This window comes from Erinaceus europaeus, chromosome 15 (genome assembly GCF_950295315.1).
Source record: "Erinaceus europaeus chromosome 15, mEriEur2.1, whole genome shotgun sequence".
Lineage (NCBI taxonomy): Eukaryota > Metazoa > Chordata > Mammalia > Eulipotyphla > Erinaceidae > Erinaceus > Erinaceus europaeus.
Window position 1 is genome coordinate 27279996 of NC_080176.1, and position 19031 is coordinate 27299026.

Below are 19031 nucleotides of genomic sequence, written 5' to 3' on the forward strand. Positions count from 1 at the left end.
TAACTAAAAACAAAAGCAAGAAAACCAAACAATGCACAAAAGCTGCCAAGAGCTGAAGTGTGTATGTGTGAGACAGATACACTGACAGACAGACAGAGGGGGGGGAATGATGTCCCTTCACCCTCAGGCCCTGACCAGCAACTCCCAGGCACAGGGGCCCTCAGCTGCCCGCACCCCGCTGTGCCCGCCCTGGCTGGCAGGGGCGCCCTCCCGCCCACCTTGCACTGCAGGTAGGCAGTCTGTGGCCGGCCCACGTCGTCCGAGTAGATGACCTGCATGACGTGCGAGCTGCCGAAGCTCTTCTCCTCCACTTTCTCCGCCGCCCGCACGCTCGCCAGCTTGATAAGGGCGCTTTTCTGAGCGGGGAATAGGAAGCTCAAGGTCCCCGCGGCCACCGCTTTCCCTATGTCGCGACTTCGGGTGGGCCTGGGGGTGGGGCCTCCCGGGAACCTCAGCCAGGGCTGGTGTTGGAGGGGCGGGTTATATAGGGGGACAGGAGACCCTGCCGGGTCAGCAGGCTCTGCTTGGCGCTCCAAAGGGTGGCCAGGTCTCGAACCAGGATCCTGGCAGATGGTACCAGATGCTTTCACATAGGTCCCGCCCCTCCGTGGCCACGCCCTATGTCCATCCAGGTCACGCCCACTGCATCCTGTTCACAGGGTCCACGGCCCCGCCTATGTGTCCAGGCCCAGCTGGATTGCAGGAAACATGGACAGGACCCGGCGATTCTCAGGTGCATAGGACTGGGGCAAGCACCCCAGCAGAACCTCCCCGGAGCCCTGTGGACTGGGGATGCAGGTGGGGTCAGATCTGCCCAGTTTGGGGTCAAGTCTATACAGAAAATGTGTCCCAGCCACGGATGTGCCTGAGTGGTAGAACCTGTCCTTTCCGTGTCCCAGGCCCTGGGTTCGAGGCCTGGCACCGAAACATAACCAACAGGTAGCTGCCCCTGGGGAAGGCCAGACGGGGGGAAGGCGTCCTGCTCTGTCCCAGGCTCTGGGTCACTCGCCTGGCCTCATCCATCCTCAGTGACAAGGGAAGCAAGGACCCTAACGTCCAATTTACAGGCCAAGACGTCAGGCTCAAAGGGGCTGAGTCACCTGCCCCAAGCCACAGCACTGGACGCCAGGGCACCTTCCGTCCCTGCCTGCTGCCCTGACCTCCCAGGAGCCCTGCAAAGGTCAAGGCTGGAAAGCCTGACCCCCTCTGCCCTCACCCACCTTGGAGCTGGGCGTCTTGGCACAGCTCAGGGCCTCGGTGGTCAGCGAGAAGTGCAGCTTCTTGAAGGAGGAGGACATGAGGGGGCCCTTGCCCTTGGTGCGGTGGATGAAGAGCGGCCCCTCCTTCACGGGGGGAGCCTGCAGGCTCAGCGTCCGCTGCAGGTCCAGCTCTACCAAGGAGAAGGGGCAAAGTTCCTGGGGCCAGCGGGCAGCCCAGGAAGGCTCAGGAGGAGGTGGGCGGGGCCTTGAGGGCAAGGAGCCGGGCTTCACGAGCAGGTGTTGGGTGAGGTCATCGGAGGGGCGGGCCCACAGGGCAGGCTGGTGGAAAGGGGCGGATACCAGGTATTTATGGGCGTGGTGGGGCATGGAGCAGAGCCTATGGGAACTAGAGGGGGAGGAGCCATTAAAGGGGCGGGGCTACACACGACCAGGACCCCTGTGAAAAAGGATGGGCAGGGCCGCCACTAGGAGGAAGACGTGGGCGGGGCCTATGTGAGCAGTTGGGTGGGGCTGAGCAGGGGCGGAGTCAATGGGAGTCGAATGCTGTGGGCGGGGCTAGAGGCGGGTGTGTGCACATAAAAGGTTTGTGGGCGTGGTATGGGGCGGAGCCTATGGGAGCCAGAAGTTGGGTGGAATCATTAAAGGGGCGGGACCAAATACTTGAGTGGATGGAGCCTCCGGAAGCTGACTTGGGTGGGGCACAGGTGGGCGGGGTCAACGTGAGGGGCAGATTACGGGCGGGGCCTCAATTGGCATCTGAATGGGTGGGGCCATGTGCTGGCTGTGGAGGGGCGGTTCCACTGGAGGGCGGGGTCAATGGATGAAGCCTCAAAACATTAGAGAGGGTCACTGGAACAGGGGGGTCAAATATGGGTTGGTGGTGAATGGGGCCACAGAGGGGCAGGGCCACCATAACCCGGAGTCAGAGTGGGGAGGAGCTCTGAGCACCTGGGTGGGCGGGGCCATGGAGGGCGCAGAGCCCACGTGAGCAGGTGGCTACAGGAGGGACTGGGGGGGGGGGTGGGGCACAGAGAAGTGAAGCGCTCACCCTCCTTCTCCCCGATGTCCACCAGCTTAGTGATGAAGTCCTTCAGCTGGGCCACGCCCTGGCGCACGGTGGGCTGCAGGGGCTCCATCCAAGCTTCCTTGGCCCGGGACGCCAGCGTGTCCATGTTGCCCACATTCTGCACCGCCTGGCGGTGACAGCGGGAGGCTTGACTGTGCTGGGTCGGGGGCAGCCCCCCGCACTCACCAGCTCCCACAGCCCGCCACCAATCATTGTCTGCCTGTGGGGACCTGCCAGTCCTCCCCAGGTGTAACACGTGCACCCCCCAGAGCCGGGCTCCCAGCCACGGAGGGAAGCACACCTTGCTTCCTCATTGCTCCTGGGCACCCTGGTCCCCTCCCTGACCTGTATGTAGGCTCTCTCTCTCTCTCTCTCTCTTTTTTTTTTGCCTAGGGTTATTGTCAGGGCTCAGTGCCTGCACTATGAATCCACTGGTCCTGGAGGCCATTTTTCCTATTTTGTTGCCCTTGTTGTTATTGTTGCCACTGCTGTTGTTGGACAGGACAGAGAGAATTTGAGAGGAGGGAAAGACAGAGAGGGGGAGAAAAAGACAGACATCTGCTTCACTGCTTGTGAAGCGACCCCCCCTGCAGGTGGGGATCACGGGCTCGAACCGGGATCCTTATGCTGGCCCTTGCGCTTCGCACCATGTGCGCTTACCCCGCTGCGCTAGTGCCCGACTCCTGCTCTCTCGTTTTTTTGAGGCGTTCACCACTTATAGGTTGACTTTCTCGGGACTGAAACACAGAGAAGAAACACAAAGCGAGAAGGAAAGACATCACCTCCCTGAAGCTTCAAGTCTGGTGGGCGCTGGGGACATATATATGTCATAGAACCAGAGCATTACTCTGGCACATGTCATGCCAGAGATGGAACTTGAGACCTCATGTTTGAGGGGGCCAGGTAGTAACGCACCTGATTAAGCACACCTATTACCAAGCACAAGGACCCAGGTTCGAGCCCCTGATGCTCACCTGCAGGGGGGGATGCTTCAGGAGCGATGAAGCAGGTCTGCAGATGTCTTTCTCTCCCCCTGTCTACCTCCCCCTCCTCTCTCAATTCGTCTGTCCTATCTAATAGGAAAAAAATATTTATGGGGGGGGGGCCGGGCAGTAGCGTAGCTGGTTAAGCGCAGATGGCGCAAAGCACAGGAACTGGCGTAAGGATCCCCACCTGCAGGGGAGTCGCTTCACAGTCAGTGAAGCAGGCCTGCAGGTGTCTATCTTTCTCTCCCCCTATCTGTTTTCCCCTCCTCTCTCCATTTCTCTCTGTCCTATCTAACAACTACAACAGCATTGACAAGGATAATAACAATAACAACAACAACAAGGGTAACAACAAGGGCAACAAAATGAGAAAAATGGCCTCCAGGAGCAGTGGATACGTAGGTGCTGGCACTGAACCCCAGCGATAACCCTGGAAGCAATAAATAAATTTATTAAATTAAAAAAAAGAAAAAAAAATGAACAGAAGAGGGGGGATTGGCCACCAGGAGCGACGGATTTGTAGTGTCCCAGCGATAATTCAGGTGGCAATAAAAATAAATTAAGAGTCCAGCGCTTTGTCCACTACAGAATCTCCCCCAGGCTCTGCACATATGTGCTCTGACCAAAAGCCAGTCACAGTCCCCCCAAAAGATGCCCATGTCAGGACCTGGGGAGCACGGAGGGCTTTCTGATGCCACGAGGCCTCCTGAAGGGCACAGCACCCACCTTGGCCAGCAGGAGCAGGGTGCGGCTGGTGCGGGCGTCCGCGTGGCGCTCCCGCAGGTGGAAGAGCTTGGGGGCCATGATGGCGGGAGAAAAGAAGCGCAAACACAGGAAGCTGGTGACGGCGATGAAAGGCACGTTCTGGAAGGTTTGGGAGGTTGAGGCTGGACTCCCCGGAGCCCCCAGGCCCCGCCCACAAGACCCTGCCCCCAGGCCCCACAAGGCCCTGCCCCCGGGGCTCACCTCGTGCTGGGCGCTGGGGAAGCGCTCGCGCACGCGCAGAAAGAGCTGGCGGAAGGTGGCGCGCACCACGGCCGGGCATGCGCGCACCGAGCGGCTCAGCGCGCTCAGCAGCGCCCCCAGGTGGCCACGCAGCGTGTGCGCACTCTGCTCCAGCACCTCGGCCTCGGTCGTGGGGCGGTGCAGGCCGGAGCATCTGGGGGGACCGCGGGTGGGCTCAGAGGCGCACAGGTGGGCAGTTCCGGGCTTACGGGACGGTCACCCCATCTGCACACGGGGTGGAGCACCCCCATCCAGCCCCCCTCGGGGCTCACCCCAGCCTCACCCCACATCTTTGACCTCCACTTTGCTGGGGTCCAGCTCCACGTACTTCTTGTCCTCGAACACCCTGTCGATGATGGGGCCCAGGACGCCGTGCAGGTAGCGCATCCCCGCCACCTGGGGGCGACCGCGAGCCGCCTGGGTCCAGGCTCCCGCCAACCAGCTCCCAACAGCTGGTTTCTCCCCATACATAACATCTGTCCCCCAACATCTGTCTAAGCTATGCACCTAGGAAGGGCTGGGCACACAAGGAGGGCGGCCCAACAGCGTGCCTCAGCATACACGAATGAATTAAGTAATTTCTTGGTTTTAAGACACCAGAGAACCATAACGTTTGAATTTAAACACTTGTTCTGCCTCTGAACCTCTGTTTCCTCATCTATAAAACAAAGACAGGAGAGCTGTGGAGACAGCATCGTGGTTCTGCAAAAAGACCCTCCTGCCTGAGGCTCTGAGGTCCCAGGTTCAATCCCCAGCACCATCATCAGCCAGCGCTGAGCAGGGCTCTGATACCAAAAAAAAAAAAAAAAAAATGAGGCCAAAGAGTGCAGCTAGGGTGCTGCTCAGCAGTGTCTGAGACCCTGAGTTCTGCCCTTAGCACTGCATTACAAAACAGCAACATGACCCGGGAGGCGGCACAGTGGCTAGAGAGAGCACTGGGCTCTCAGGCACTAGGTCCTGAGTTCAATCCCTGGCATCACATGGGCCACAGTGATGCTCTGGTTGTCTCTCTCACTGGTAAATGAATGCTTTAAAATCAAAACCTATGTGGAAGTGGATGGTGGCACACCTGGTTGAGCGCACACATTACAGTGCACAAGGACCCTGGTTCAAGCCCCTCATCTCTACCTGCAGGGGGGGAACTTCACGAGCTGTGAAGCAGGGCTGCAAGTATCTCTCTCTCCCTATTTCCCTAGAAACTTCTGTCTCTATCCGAAATAAATAAACACTTAAGTTAAGAACAATGCTCACTAGGATAGTGAGCTGCTTTGCCATGTGCCAGACCCAGGTTCGAGCCTGGCCTCCACCACATCAAGGGCAGCTTCAGTGCTGTGGTCTCTTTCCATTTCCCTCTTCCCCACCCCTTGCCTCTGTGTCTCTAAGAAACTAACAAGGGTACTGGGAGCTAGCTCACCCAGTAGAGTGCACATGTTGTCGTGCGTGAGGACGTGGGTTCAAGCCCCAGTCTCGCACTGGGGAAGCTTCACAGGAGAGATGTGTCTCTCCTTTGTCTCTCTCTCACCCTCAACCTAACATAATAAACAGTAGTTTCCTGGGTATCCCAGCAATAACCCTGGTGGCAAAAATAACAGTCAAATTAAAATATAATAATAATAAATAATAAAACAAATCAGTGCAGGTGGTGACCTCACCTTCAGGAAGGACTCCATGGACTTGGAGGCCAGTGAGTTGCTCCGGAAAAGGGTATTGGCCTCACCTACAAGCAGAGGCACAGGGTGGGGAGAGGGACAGGGGTTTGGGGAGAAGGGCAGAGGACTCTGGGGCTATGGGCTTAATGCTGGCCTCTCAGTGCTGGTCTCTCCTTCCCTCCCACCTGTCTTCTGTTCTTTCCCTTGCTGCCAAACAGGATCCATCAGCTTCCTACAGGAAGTCTTCCTGGGTTTATCCCCTTCCAGTAACTCTGGGGTCTAGGCTCCCCTCTCCACACACACTCAGGCCTTACTGGTTCGAGCCAGCTCCAGCTGGAACAGCAGGTCCAGGAAGTCCTTGGCCAGGCCCTGCCCCAGGAAGAGCTTGAGCAGGTTGGTGGCCACATCCTGGCGACACTCAGTGCTCGTCAGCTCCTCAATGAGAGGGATCAGCTGTCCCGGGCCCTGTGGAGGATGGGGGGAGGGTGGGCTGGAGGGTGCACAGAGGACCCTAAGCATGCCACTCAAGGCCTCTGGGGACCACAGGGCATGGGAGGTGTTGCCTTAAGGAATACCAAGGGGATCTGAGAAGGGGTCAGTTCCTTCTTGTGCTGAGAGAAGCTTTAAAAAAAAATAGGGGACTCGGGCAGTAGCGGAGCGGGTTTAGTACATGTGGCACCAAGCACAAGGACCGACCTTAGGATCCCAGTTCAAGCCCCCATCTCCCCACCTGCAGAAGAGTCACTTCACAGGTGGTGAAGCAGGTCTGCAGGTGTCTATCTTTCTCTCCCCCCTCTGTCTTCCCCTCCTCTCTCCATTTCTCTCTGTCCTATCTAGCAGTGATGACATCAATAACAATAACTACAACAACAATAAAAAACAAGGGCAACAAAAAGGAAAATAAATAAATATAATTTTTTAAAAAAGAGGGCATGGGAGATAGCACAGTGGTTCTGCAAAGAGACTCTCATGCCTGAGGCTCCAAAATCACAGGTTCAATTCCCACCCAGCACCACCATATGCCAGAGCTGAGCAGGGTTCTGGTAAAAACTAATAATATCGAGGTTGGGCAGTAGGGTACTTGGTAGAGTGCACATGTTACCATGTGTGAAGACCTAGGTTCAAGTCCATAGCCCCCACCTGCAGGGAAGAAGCTTTATAAATGGTGGAGCGGGGCTCCAGGGGTTTCTTTGTCACTCTGCCCCCTACCTCTCCTTCTCTTTCTATCATGAAGAAAGAAAAAAGGGGGGAGGAAATGGTTGCCAGGCACTAAGCCTGGATGGCAAAATAATGATAACAGTGACTCACCCAGTAAAGTTCACTTGTTACCAGCCACAAGGACCCAGATTCAAGCCCCAGATCCCCGCCTGCAGGGAAGAAGCTTCACGAGCTTCGGAACTGGGCTGCAGGTCTCTCTCCTCTTTCTCTCCCCTTCTCTATCTCTTCTCTTGTGTCTCTCCCCATCTCTCAAAGAAAAAGGGAAAAAATGGCCACGAGGAACAGCAGAATCGTGCAGGCACTGAGCCCTGGTGACAACCCCGGTGACCAACAAAGAGATGAACAGATGTTACCAGCAAGCGAACCAGAGCCTCAGTCTACAAAGCAGACAAAAAACTTGGGACCTGGGAAGCCTGCCAGTCCTGCACTCTGCTGCGCCACCTGCTGGACAGCCAGGGAACTGCCCCTTTTAAAGCTCAGGTCCCTGGAGTCACGCCCTCCCCTCCCGAGGAGCCCTCACCTGGGTGCCCAGCGTCACCTCCTGGCACAGCAGCCGCACCAGGGGCTGGTAGCAGTAGGAAGGCAGCACCGTCTCATCCCGCAGCCGCACCTCCAGCTGCAAGGAGCCCAGGTTGCCCCTGGGATGGGCAGCCCTTGAGTTCTTCACCTGGCACCCTTCGAGCCTGGGGCTGACCCATCCCGTTCCCCTGCCCACCCTTCCTCTTCACTCCCCTCTCTTTTTCCCCTCAGGGACCCGCCCCCAAGACCAGCACCCCCACCCCCAAGCTTCAGGTCACTCCCATGGCCTCTCTCCCTCTGTTCCTTCTCCCATGGGCCTCCTGCAGCCTTCAGCAGTCCTGAGGCTCCCTGCCACCCTTACACCTCTCTGGACTCTGAGCCTGACCCGCATGGGCAGACAGGACCCCCTGGAAACTTCCAGAGAGCAGCTCAGGTGTGGGCTGGCTTCCCCTGTCAGTGGAGAACCTTTCACATCTCATGCCTTGCTCTGACCCTGCCTAGGGGCTTCTGCAGAGACACAGGACTCACACCCCGTGGAGCCACTGCTGCTGCCTTGACAGGGTGGCCGGACTTAACAAAACCACAGCCTGGCAGCCATGCATGTGTGAGCTCACCACCCCTGGGCTGCTTTTTCATTCAGAGACTGAGAGGGGGAGAGGTACCAGAGCACCAGAGCTTCCCCCGGTGCAACAGGACTTCACCTTTGGTACCGGGGTTGGAACTAGGCCTTGCTACCACGCCCTCCCTTAGTGACTTTTCTCTTATGCCCCCAGGTCAATGTTCCTAGTCTAAGTCTGTCTTGAGTGGTCACAGCTAGTGTGGAATTTTGTGAACTGGGTAATCTTGGGGACAACTGCAGTTACAGTGGCTGTGTTAGGGACTCAGCCTCAGCACCCCTGGGGCTTGATCTCTGGTCTGTTAAAGGGGGGGGTGTCTGAAGGTTTGTTCTGGGATCTTTCAGAAAGTGGGAAGCAGGTGGTGTGCACTATAGGAGGGGAGAGGAGGTGGGATACAGCAGGGGAGACCCCCCTCAGATGCCTTTCTGCTGGAGGTAACTCAGTCTCCCCTCCCCCCCTCCCCCCCCCCCCACACCATGATGGGTCCCCAGTACTCACTCTGGCTGTTGATGCTTGGCCTGGTCGGGCTGCAGCCGGAACCAGCCCTCTTCCAGGGGGGCTGCTCCCAGCCTCGGGACATTGAACACCACCTGGGGGACAGGCGGCAGGGGGTGGGGAGGGGGTTCGTTTGGGGAAGGCGGTGGTGCGACTGATAGACAACATATATTACAACACACAAGGACAAGGGTGAAGGCCCCCAGGACCCTGGGCCCCCACCCACAGGAGGGAAGATGGAAGCTTTCAAGCAGTGGAGAAGTGCTGCAGGTTTCTCTTTTATCTCTCTCTCCCTCTCTGTCTTCTCCTCCCCTCCCAATTTCTGTCCCTAGCAAATAAATAAATAAAAATAGAAAAGCAAAGAAAGAGAAAAGGCAAAAGGAAGGATGGAGTGGGGGGGAGAAAGCATACTGGTGATGCAAAAAGACTCTCCTGCTGGACGGAGACTCTGAGATTCCAGGTTCAATCCCACCACCATCAGCAGGCAGAGCTGAGCTGGACTCTGATGAAAGAAAGAGAAGAAGGAAGAAGCCACCAGGAGCAGTGAACCTGCAGGCACCAAGCTCCAGAAATAACACTGGTGGAAAAAAAAAGAAAGAAAAAGAGAGAAAGATGGAAAAAGAGGAAGAGATAGATAGATATAGACAGATAGACAGATAGACAGGTAGACAGATAGACAGACAGACAGACAGACAGACAGACAGACAGACAGATAGGATGAATGATTGATTTCTAGGCCAGGGAACTAGCTCAGCTTGGAAGATCAAAGGTCCCAGAGGCTGGAGGTTGAATCCCTGTTACCAACAAATGCCAGAGCTGAGCAGTGCTCTGGTTGTCACTGTGTGTGTGTGTGTATCTCCTCTTCTCTCTCTCAATTACACAGACACACACACACCCCAGACGCTGATGGTGGTGTTGGGGATTGAACCTGGGACCTCAGAGTCTCAGGCAGGAGAACGTTGCAGAGCCACTACACTGTCTCTCCAGCCCTATAATCATTCTCTTTAAAAGACGTATTTATTAAATAGAGAGAAACACAGACAGATAGATAATTGGGGCGGGGGGGAGAGGAGGACCAGAGCATCATGGTGGCATGTTCAATGCCAGGGACTGAACTGGAGACCTCATGCCCACAAGTCCTGTGCTCTACCAGCCACACCACCAGCAGCAGGGCCTCTCAGTGTCTCTGTCAGTGAGGGGGCGCCCCAGAGCCCAACCCGCATACTCAGCGCCAGGCCCCCAACTCCAGGCTTGGATGGGCACCTCCTTTGCTGAACTGCTGGTTGTGGCTCTGTGGGGGTGGGGGCCTTGAAAAGGTCTCTGAGCCTCGGTGTGACAGAAGTGGCTGGCTCTGACCCCACGCCCTGGGCCTCCGGGCCAGCTCTCTCAGGGCACGGGGGCCACTGGGGGCTCACCTTGCCCAGGAAGTCATTACGGCTGACCAGGTCCCAGTCCCAGGCCTCCACACACAGTGCCCCTGAGACCCCCTCCTCCAGCTCAAACTCGAAGGTCTCATTCCAGCGGGGGTAGCAGGACTTCTTCACTATCTGAGCAGGCAGGCAGTGGGGTAAGGGGTGTGGGGTATAGGGTGGGGAAGGGGGGGGTGAGTCAGTGGGGCTCCCAGGTCCAGCCATGGCAGAGCACCCAGAATGACTAACTCTGTAGCCAAAACTTCTGGTTCAAGCCCCCACTCATTTCTCACATAGGGACATGGAAGCCCAGAGATGGTGGTCCACTTGTCCCAGGCCACACAGCAAAATAGACAGCAGGCGGCAAGGAGGACCCAGGTCCTCCTGCCCTCCCCACCTTGCTAGTTTTGATGGCACTGTCTGGCTGCAGTGAAAGGCAGCCTGAAGGACCCCTAGGCACCCCCTGCATCCCCTCCCCTCCCAGTGGCCCCTCACCGAGGTCTCCTGTGTGCGGCCATTGTAGCGCACGCGCACAAAGGGGTCGGAGGTGCCGTTCCGGTCCTTGGGGGCCAGGTCCCTGCAGGGAGGGGGACAGGGAGCACAGCATCTAATCGCTACCCAGCCCCCCAGCTGGGCTGTCACCCCATCGTGGCAGCCCCACCCTGGGGTGAACTGGGTGAGCCAGCATCCCAACTCCCATGGCAATCACCTCACATGTGGCACCCAGGGGTCCCCCCAAGGTGGACACCCTGTTTCCTGATCACAAGGTCACTGATGGCCAGAGCTGCACCTGCCTCGGGGGGTGGGCGGCCACAGAGGAGCTCAGGCCAGGGGTGCACTCTGTGTTCTCAGGGAAGCAGTGAACCTCAGTTTGTCCCTGGGCTGAAGGCAGAAGGCCAGGGCCGGGTGGTGGCACACCCAGTTAAGTGCACGTGTTACCATGCACAAGGTCCTGGGTTCAAGCCCCCACTCCCCACCTGCAGGAGGGAAGCTTCATGAGTGGTGGAGCTGGGCTGCAACTGCCTCTCTCTCCCCACCCTCTCAGTTTCTTTTCTTTTTTTAAAAATGTTATTTATTTATTTATTTATTCCCTTTTATTGCCCTTGTTGTTTTATTTTATTGTTGTAGTTATTGTTGTTGTTAGCACAGCGGGTTAAGCACATGTGGCATGAGGCGCAAGGACCGCCATAAGGACCCTGTTTCGAGCCCCCGGCTCCCCACCTGCAGGGGAGTCGCTTCACAGGTGGTGAAGCAGGTCTGCAGGTGTCTATCTTTCTCTCTTCCTCTCTTGTCTTCCCCTCCTCTCTCCATTTTTCTCTGTCCTATCCAACAATAATGACATCAATAACAACAATAATAACTACAACAATAAAACAAGGACAAAAAAAGTGAATAAATAAATACATCACATATTTTTTAAAATTCAGGTCTTCCCTAGAGTGGAAGCTTCTAGAACCTGCCTCTCAGGACCATCCAGCCCTTGTGTCTCAGATGGACTTTTCAAAGCCGCAGTCTGGCCTGGGCACCCCAACTGAAGAGTTTTGGGGGCCAGGGCCAGCCCCCACCCCAATTTGTCATAAGTGTTCTTTTCTGGGAGCCGAACCAGAAGATGACTGGCCCAGTAAAAAGCACATGCCATCATATGCAGGTGCCTAGATTTGAGCCTCTGCAGGTGAGGACTGGGGGCTCGAACCCAGATCCTGGAGCATGGTAATGTGTGCTCAACCAGGTTGCACCACTGTCTGGCCACACAAGTTCCTTTCTGTCCTTTCCCACCCTGTTGCCTGATCCTCTCCAAGCAGCCTGGGTCCTGAGACTGCCCAGGACGAGGAGAAAGTGTCCTTTGTGTGGCCAGGCGGTGGCGTACCTGGTTAAGCACTCAAGGACCGGGGTTCAAGCCCCTGGTCCCCACCTGCAGAGGGAAAGCTTCACAAGTGGTGAAGCAGATATGCAAGTGTCTCTCTGTCTCGTTCCCTCTCTATCTGCCCCTTTCCTCACAATTTCTTTCTCTAATATATATAGTATTTGTCCAGGAGGAGTGGTGTGAGCTGAGGGCATGGGGCCAGGCCCCCCACCCCCCCCACACACACACATACACTTGAGAGAGGACTGAACAGCCCACTTCCCCATCCAGGGACTCAAAGGAGGAGGGTGACAGGCCAGCCCGGTCCCAATGCCCAGGTGCCATGCAGGAGGCGGGGGCAGGGTGCCACAGGCAGACAGACATCCCAGGCAGGGCTCAGGGCGCAGGGCTGGTGGTGGGGGAGACGCTAGGTGATCAGGGGGTGGCAGACAGGCATAGTGGCTGGGCTGGGGTGTGACCATGAGTCTGCCCACTAGCCTCTCTGGCCTGTTGCTGCTACTTCCACATTGCAGCTGCAGACAGAAAGCAGAGCTGGGGGGCTGAGGCATCTTCATCTCCCTTCCCCCTTTTTTCCCCTCTAGGACTTCCTGTCTGCGATTCCAGTCCTCCCTGAAGACTTCCTCCCCCTTTCAATCTCAGAGAGAGATGTGAGGGGGGGGAGGTGGTGGCACACCCAGTTAAATGTACATAGATCTGGGTTCGAGCCCCCAGCTCCCCACCTGCAGGGGGGACTGTTCACAAGCGGTGAAGTAGGTCTGCAGGTGTCTCTCTTTCTCTCTCTCTTTCTCTATCTCCCTCTCCTCTCTCAATCTCTCTCTGTCCCATTCAATATAATGGAAAAAATGGCCACCAGGAGCAGTGAACTGGTAGTGCCGGCATCAAACTCCAGCAATAACCCTGGAGGCAAGAGAGAGGAGAGAGAGAATGGGGGAGAGAAGGAGAGGTAGCACAGCACTGCACTACCACATGTCAAGCTTTCCCTTGTTCCCATATGGTGCCAGGAGCTTGAACCCAGGCCCTCCCCCAAGGCCCTTAAGTGGGGGGGGAGGGGAGGCAGAGGCCGCCTGTGAGAGGCTGGGGCTGCCCCCCACCCACAGGCAGGAGAGGAACCCCAGGAGGTGAGCCAGAGCCAGCGAGGAGGATGTCTTCTCACGGGAGGTGTCTGACTCACTCCCAGGAAGATCAGACTTCAGCTAAAAATACTCCAGAGTGGGAGTTGGGCAGTAACACAGCAGGTTAAGCGCAGGTGGCACAAAACGCCAAGGACCAGGGTGAGGATCCTGGTTTGAGCCCTCAGCTCCCCACCTGCAGGGGAGTCGCTTCACGGGTGGTGAAGCAGGTCTGCAGGTGTCTGTCTTTCTCTCCCTATCTATCTTCCCCTCCTCTTTCCATTTCTCTCTGTCCTGTCCAACAACAACGACATCAATAACAACAACAATAATAACTACAACAGTAAAACAACAAGGGCAACAAAAGGAAATAAATAATTTTTCAAAAAACTATTTATTTTTCTTTTTGTTGCCCTTGTTTTATTGTTGTAGTTATTACTGTTGTTATTGATGTCATCGTTGTTGGATAGGACAGAGAGAAATGGAGAGAGAAGGGGAAGACAGAGAGGAGGAGAGAAAGACAGACACCTGCAGACCTGCTTCACCGCTTGTGAAGCGACTCCCCTGCAGGTGGGGAGCCGGGGGCTCGAACCGGGATCCTTACACTGGTCGTTGCGCTTTGCACCACATGTGTTTAACCTGCTGTGCTACTGCCTGACTCTCATAAATAAATATTTTTGTAGAAAATACCCCAGAGGATGGGGAATAGGGGTGGAGGGTGTGTGCTGGCGTGTGTGCTGACATACCCTTCCCATCCCAGTCACTGGCCTTCCTGGGGAAGCCCCTCCATCTGAAGGTTCTCCATCATGCCCCGAGATACACACACACACACACACACACACACACACACACACCATCAGACTAGTTCATATGAAGGGGAATCCAGTCTTGGCCTTGGGACTGTATAAGCAGAGTTGAGGGTCCCCCCCAACAAGCTCCCCTAAATTTTTACAGAACCTGAAGCTACACCATTAGTCCACCATCCTGTCCTTTTGAGGAAGCTGCCCCCCCACAATGGATCCCCCAGGAAGCATTCTGAAATCAGGGGAGCACTCCCCCACCCCCACCCTGCCAAGGTGCCAGAGAACAGGCTTGGAAGGGAAAAGGTGTGGAGAGGGCTTGGAGGGGTGAGGGGGTGAGGTTTCCCAGCTCCCACAAGTGGACCCAGGTTCGAGCCCCCAGTACCACTCGGGGTCCCTTGCTCACCTGGCCTCCAGCACAGAGCAGCGCAGACGGGGGGCCGGGGGGCCTGGCAGCACTTCCAGACGTAGGTGGATTTCACCCTGCACCTCCTCGTCAGGATCAACCTCTGTCAGGTGGGCCCAGCCACAGAAACCTGCGGCGGGGGGGGGGGGGGGGGGGGAGCGGAGGGCTCAGCCTCCCCCACCCCCTCCATCCCAGGAATCCTTTCTAGCTCCCACAAGGCAAGGGCCCTCGATCCAGGAAACAGATGGGGAAACTGAGGCTGAGCTGAGACCAGAATCTGAGCTGGTGACCCATGTCCCCATGCTGCCTTGGGGGACTCCCACCCATCCCCCCAGCTTCCAGGACACAGCCTCTCTGTCCAGTTTCCCCATTGGCAAGTGCAGAGGGTGGCCTTCAAGCAGGACTGCTGGGGGGAGTGGTGACAGGGACCTCGAAGGTTGGCAGGGGCCACAGGATAGGACAGACCACCACCCAGCAGGCACCAAGAGCATCCCACCCCCTACACCCCAGCCAGCTCTCAGAGCAGAGCAAGGGTGTGAGGGATGGGGCGCGGGAGACACTCTAATAGCTGCACTGCCAGGCTGACCTTCCAGTGCCAACACCCCAAGGACCATCCTGGGGACACAGTGACACTGAGGTCCGGGCTGGGGAGACTTTTCCTCTGAGGAGACCCCCTGAATTCCATCACTATAGCCCCCCTTTCCCTCAGGGGGGTGCATCCCAAAGGGATCAAATGGGGCATGGGGGCTGGGGATGCGGGACAGGGGTGCAAGCCCTTCTGAGGGGTGTGTGTGGCCTTCCTGAGTACAGGACCCTGAGAACCCCAAAAGAGCCTGTGGGGAGGGTGGAGGGAGTGGGTAGTGAGGGTTGGGGGTGCTGGGTCCCCCAGGGCATCTTACCCTTGGGGTGAGAGGCCAGTGTGTCCCTGCTGAGGCATACCTTCCCGATGACGTCATCCCGGCTGCAGGGTAGAGCCAGAGCTGAGCAGAGTCCTGGGGGAGGCCCGGACCCTCACCCTCCCAGATCAGGGCCCCAGTGGGGGTTAGAGCTGGGGGCTGGGCACTCCTGTCATGCACAGACCCTTCTAGAGCCCCCAAATTCTGGATGCCTACCCCTCACTCACACGCTCTTGCACATCTAGGCCAGCACAGGGGCGTGCAAACTCACCCGACTGTCTGGAAAACACACACATAGACAAAGACACACACACTCTCAAACCCCATGGCCTTCCAGGCCCATCTGGGCTTCCCTCCCTCCAGGTCACAAAGAGGCTGCCAAGGTGCCAGCAGTCTCAGCAGAGACAAAGGGGCAGACAGCAACCCTCTCGAAGGAGTGGGGACCCACCTACCTGAGAGCATCTTCATCCAGGACATAGAAGGCCACTGTATGGAAGGTGGGCAGCAGGTGAACTTGATACTCCTCCCCCCAGAAGGGGCTCAAGGTCTTCCACACAGTGGCTGTCCTAGGGGTGGGCGGGGGTGGTGGGCCCTCAGCAGCTGCCCTCCTCTCCCCTCCTTCCAGGACCAGGAGGGCCCTGTTGTCCCAGCCGCCCCTCCTGCCCTGAGGAGGTGGCCTCTTACATTTGGGGGGATTGAGATGGTGGGAGTCTGGCCTGGGGCAGGTGGGAGAACCCAGAGCCAGATGTGGGCAGCCCTGGCCATGTAGACCAAGACTCAAGGGAGGCAGAATGGGACGTTATCTGGGTGCAGGTTGGGGTAAGGGGAGCAGTCTTTCTGGGACAGGACGGGGACAAGGAAAGCTCAGTCACGGGGTCACTCAGGGGGTTTGTGGCCTCATCTACTGAGTCTCGGTTTCTCTTCCTCTCTCTCTCTCTCTCTCTCTTTTTCTTTCTTTCTTTTTCCCTCCAGGGTTATTGCTGGGGCTCAGTGCCTACACTACGAATCCACTGCTCCTGGAGGCCATTTTCTCCATTTGCTGTTGTTTTTATTTTTATTATTGTTTTATGTTTATTATTATTATTGTGGTTATTGCTATTATTGATAGGACAGAAAGAACTCTGTAGAGAGGAATGGAAGACAGAGGGGGAGAGAAAGATAGACACCTGAAGACCTGCTTTACCACCTGACCCCCGTGCAGGTGGGGAGTTGGGGACTCAAACTGGGGTCCTTGCACTTTGCGCCATATGCACTTAACCTGCAGTGCCACAGCCTGCCCCCTAGTTTCCCTTTCTTTTTAAAAAAATATTTATTTATTTGCTCCTTTTTGTTGCCTTTGTTTTATTGTTGTAGGTGTTATCGTTGTTGTTACTGATGTTGTCACTATTAGATAGGACAGAGAGAAATGGAGAGAGGAGGGGATGACAGAGAGGGGGAAAGAAAGACAAACACCTGCAGACCTGCTTCACCGCGACTCCCCTGCAAGTGGGGAGCCAGAGGTTCGAATAGGGATCCTTAACGCTGGTGCTTGCGCTTGGCACCACCAGTGCTTAACCCACTGCGCTGCCGCCCGACTCCCCCCTCTTTAATGATTTTATTTACTTATTGATTGTCTAGATAACAAAGAGTAACTGAAAGAGAAAGGGAAACGGAGAGACACCTGCAGCACTGGTTCACCACTCGTGAAGCTTCCTCCCTGCAGGTGGGGTCTAGGGGCTTGAACCCCAATCCTTGTGCTTGGTAAGTTGTGAGTTCAACTGGGTGTACCACCGGCCAGCCCCTGAGCCTCGGTTACTTACGAGAGAAGGGGGTTCTGGGATGGTGCTCCTAGTCCATGGGAAGCACTGAATGTCACCACTGTCACTCACATACTGCCACCCTTTGTCCCTCTTGGGGGTTGACAAGAGGAACAGAATGGACCCTGCCCTAGCAAGTAAGTTCAGGGGTAGGGGCCTCATTCACCTCCCGGCAGATGCGCCCCAGCACCCCATCCCCCATCCTGGAAGAAGGGACCCCCCCTTCCACCCAGGTGTGAATAGGCTGGGGGTACCTGATGATGGGCTCATTGTCCACCTTCACGATGCAGTACGGGTCACTGCTGCCAGTGCTGAAAGACAGGGTGGGGTGGGGCTGGGGGCGGGGCCTCCCAGGCCACCAGCCACCTGTATCCCCCACAAGGATGCTTCAACTTCTGCCCACCACATTCACCACCACCCCTAAGGCAGAAACCACTGTCACTAGTCCCCCGAGGGTCCCCTGCCCTCTACTCTGACCAGGCCAGCCCCCGTGACCCTGCTCCCTACCTGGCTGTGAGCCACCTGGCAGGGGTTGGTGTGGGGGGAGACACAGCCTGGCCCAACAAGAACTGGGGTCCCACAAGTGTTTGCTGAATAAAGGAGCAACTGGACAGATTTGGAAATGAGCGAATGAATACGTGAATGGGTGAATGAATGAACATGTCTGTCAGTGCCCTGAGGCAGACTCAGATGTGGGGGGGAGGGGGTCCCTGGGGTTGAGAACATCCCCCATCCAGGCCTTGGGCTGGTCCCGGCAAGGGAGAAGGAAGTATGTGTGGTGGGAGACTCCAGGCCCCATTTCCCTTCCCAGCAGAGGCTCTTCCGGTGGAAGCTGCCACTCCAAGTCCAGGCTTCTCCCAGTGCTGACCGGAAGAGTCTGTCTGGACCCATACTGGCATGGCTCCTCTGCCTGGAAGCCACCCCCCATCCCTCAGGATTCCCCTCATCACTGCCAGGCAATGGGCACAGTGGACAGAGCAGTGGGCACTTGGGCAAGAGACCCCGAGTTCCATCCCTGGCATCCCACATGCTCTGCCTCCATCTCTCTCATCAGTGAATAAATCAATCTTTAAAAAGTATAAATGAGGGAGTCAGGCGGTAGTGCAGCAGGTTAAGCACAGGTGGTGCAAAGTGCAAGGACGGTATAAGGATCCTGGTTTGAGCCTCTGGCTCCCCACCTGCAGTGGGGGGGGGGTGAAGGGAGTCGCTTCATAAGTGATGAAGCAGGTCTCTCTCCTGAAATTCTCTGTCCTAACCAATAAAATGGAAAAAATGGCCATCAGGAGCAGTGGATTCGTAGTGCAGGCATCAAGCCCCAGTGATAACCCTGGAGGCAAAATGAACATATATATATATATATATATATATATATATATATGGAGGTGGCACAGTGGATAAAGCACTGGACTCTCAAGCATGAAGTCCCAAGTTCAAACCCGGCAATACACAGTGACATCTGGTTCTTTCTCTCTCTCTCTCCCCCCTCCTATCAAATAAATAAATAAAATCTCTCAAATAAATTAATTAATTAAAATGAGGGGCCAGGTAGTGATGCACTCAGATGAACACACATATTAGAATGTATAAGGACTGGGTTCAACTGCCCAGCCCCACCTGCAGGGGGAAGCTTCACAAACGGTGGAGCAGGGTTGCAGGTGTCTCTCTCTTTTTCTCTCGCCCTCTCTATCACCCCCTTCCCTCTTAATTTCTCTCTGTCCTGTCAAATAAAAAAATAAATCAATATAATAAAAATAAATAAGTAAAATAAAAGTCTCCCCCCTCCACAAATCCTCTGGGGAGCATTTCAGCTTGCACCTCACTACCTCCAAGTTGGGGGCTCCAGGCCTCTAGCCATCAGTGACATGCACCCCATGTCCTGGAGGGATAAGAGGTCAGTGTGGGCTGCCTCAATCTCTGCCCAGCTCAGCCCTCCTCTGGGGGCCCCAGGGGTTCCGGGGTGGGGGGAGCTGTGCAGC

At 56.2% G+C, this 19031-nt stretch overlaps 2 protein-coding genes across 6 annotated transcripts in view; one reads left to right on the forward strand and one right to left on the reverse strand.

Moving 5' to 3' along the window:
- CUX1 (cut like homeobox 1) overlaps window positions 1-19031 on the forward strand; it is a 389471-nt gene that overhangs the window by 348584 nt on the left and 21856 nt on the right. The gene's annotated exons all lie outside the window — the stretch shown is intronic.
- RASA4B (RAS p21 protein activator 4B) overlaps window positions 1-19031 on the reverse strand; it is a 28207-nt gene that overhangs the window by 6619 nt on the left and 2557 nt on the right. For 4 of the 5 annotated variants that reach the window (XR_009545031.1, XR_009545032.1, XM_016185950.2 and 1 more), the window contains exons 2-17: window positions 17310-17366; window positions 15712-15825; window positions 15263-15324; window positions 14364-14493; window positions 10680-10761; window positions 10191-10322; window positions 8779-8870; window positions 7665-7782; window positions 6241-6391; window positions 5930-5994; window positions 4561-4673; window positions 4239-4431; window positions 3999-4136; window positions 2269-2413; window positions 1221-1390; window positions 219-356 (exon numbers count right to left, since the gene is read on the reverse strand). Coding sequence is in view for 3 of the 5 variants with exons in the window: in XM_016185950.2 (XP_016041436.1) it covers window positions 219-356; window positions 1221-1390; window positions 2269-2413; window positions 3999-4136; window positions 4239-4431; window positions 4561-4673; window positions 5930-5994; window positions 6241-6391; window positions 7665-7782; window positions 8779-8870; window positions 10191-10322; window positions 10680-10761; window positions 14364-14493; window positions 15263-15324; window positions 15712-15825; window positions 17310-17366 (1900 nt within the window). In the remaining 2 variants the exon portion in view is untranslated. The remainder of the gene's footprint in view (window positions 1-218; window positions 357-1220; window positions 1391-2268; window positions 2414-3998; window positions 4137-4238; window positions 4432-4560; window positions 4674-5929; window positions 5995-6240; window positions 6392-7664; window positions 7783-8778; window positions 8871-10190; window positions 10323-10679; window positions 10762-14363; window positions 14494-15262; window positions 15325-15711; window positions 15826-17309; window positions 17367-19031) is intronic. The other variant, XM_016185952.2, reaches the window with a different exon arrangement.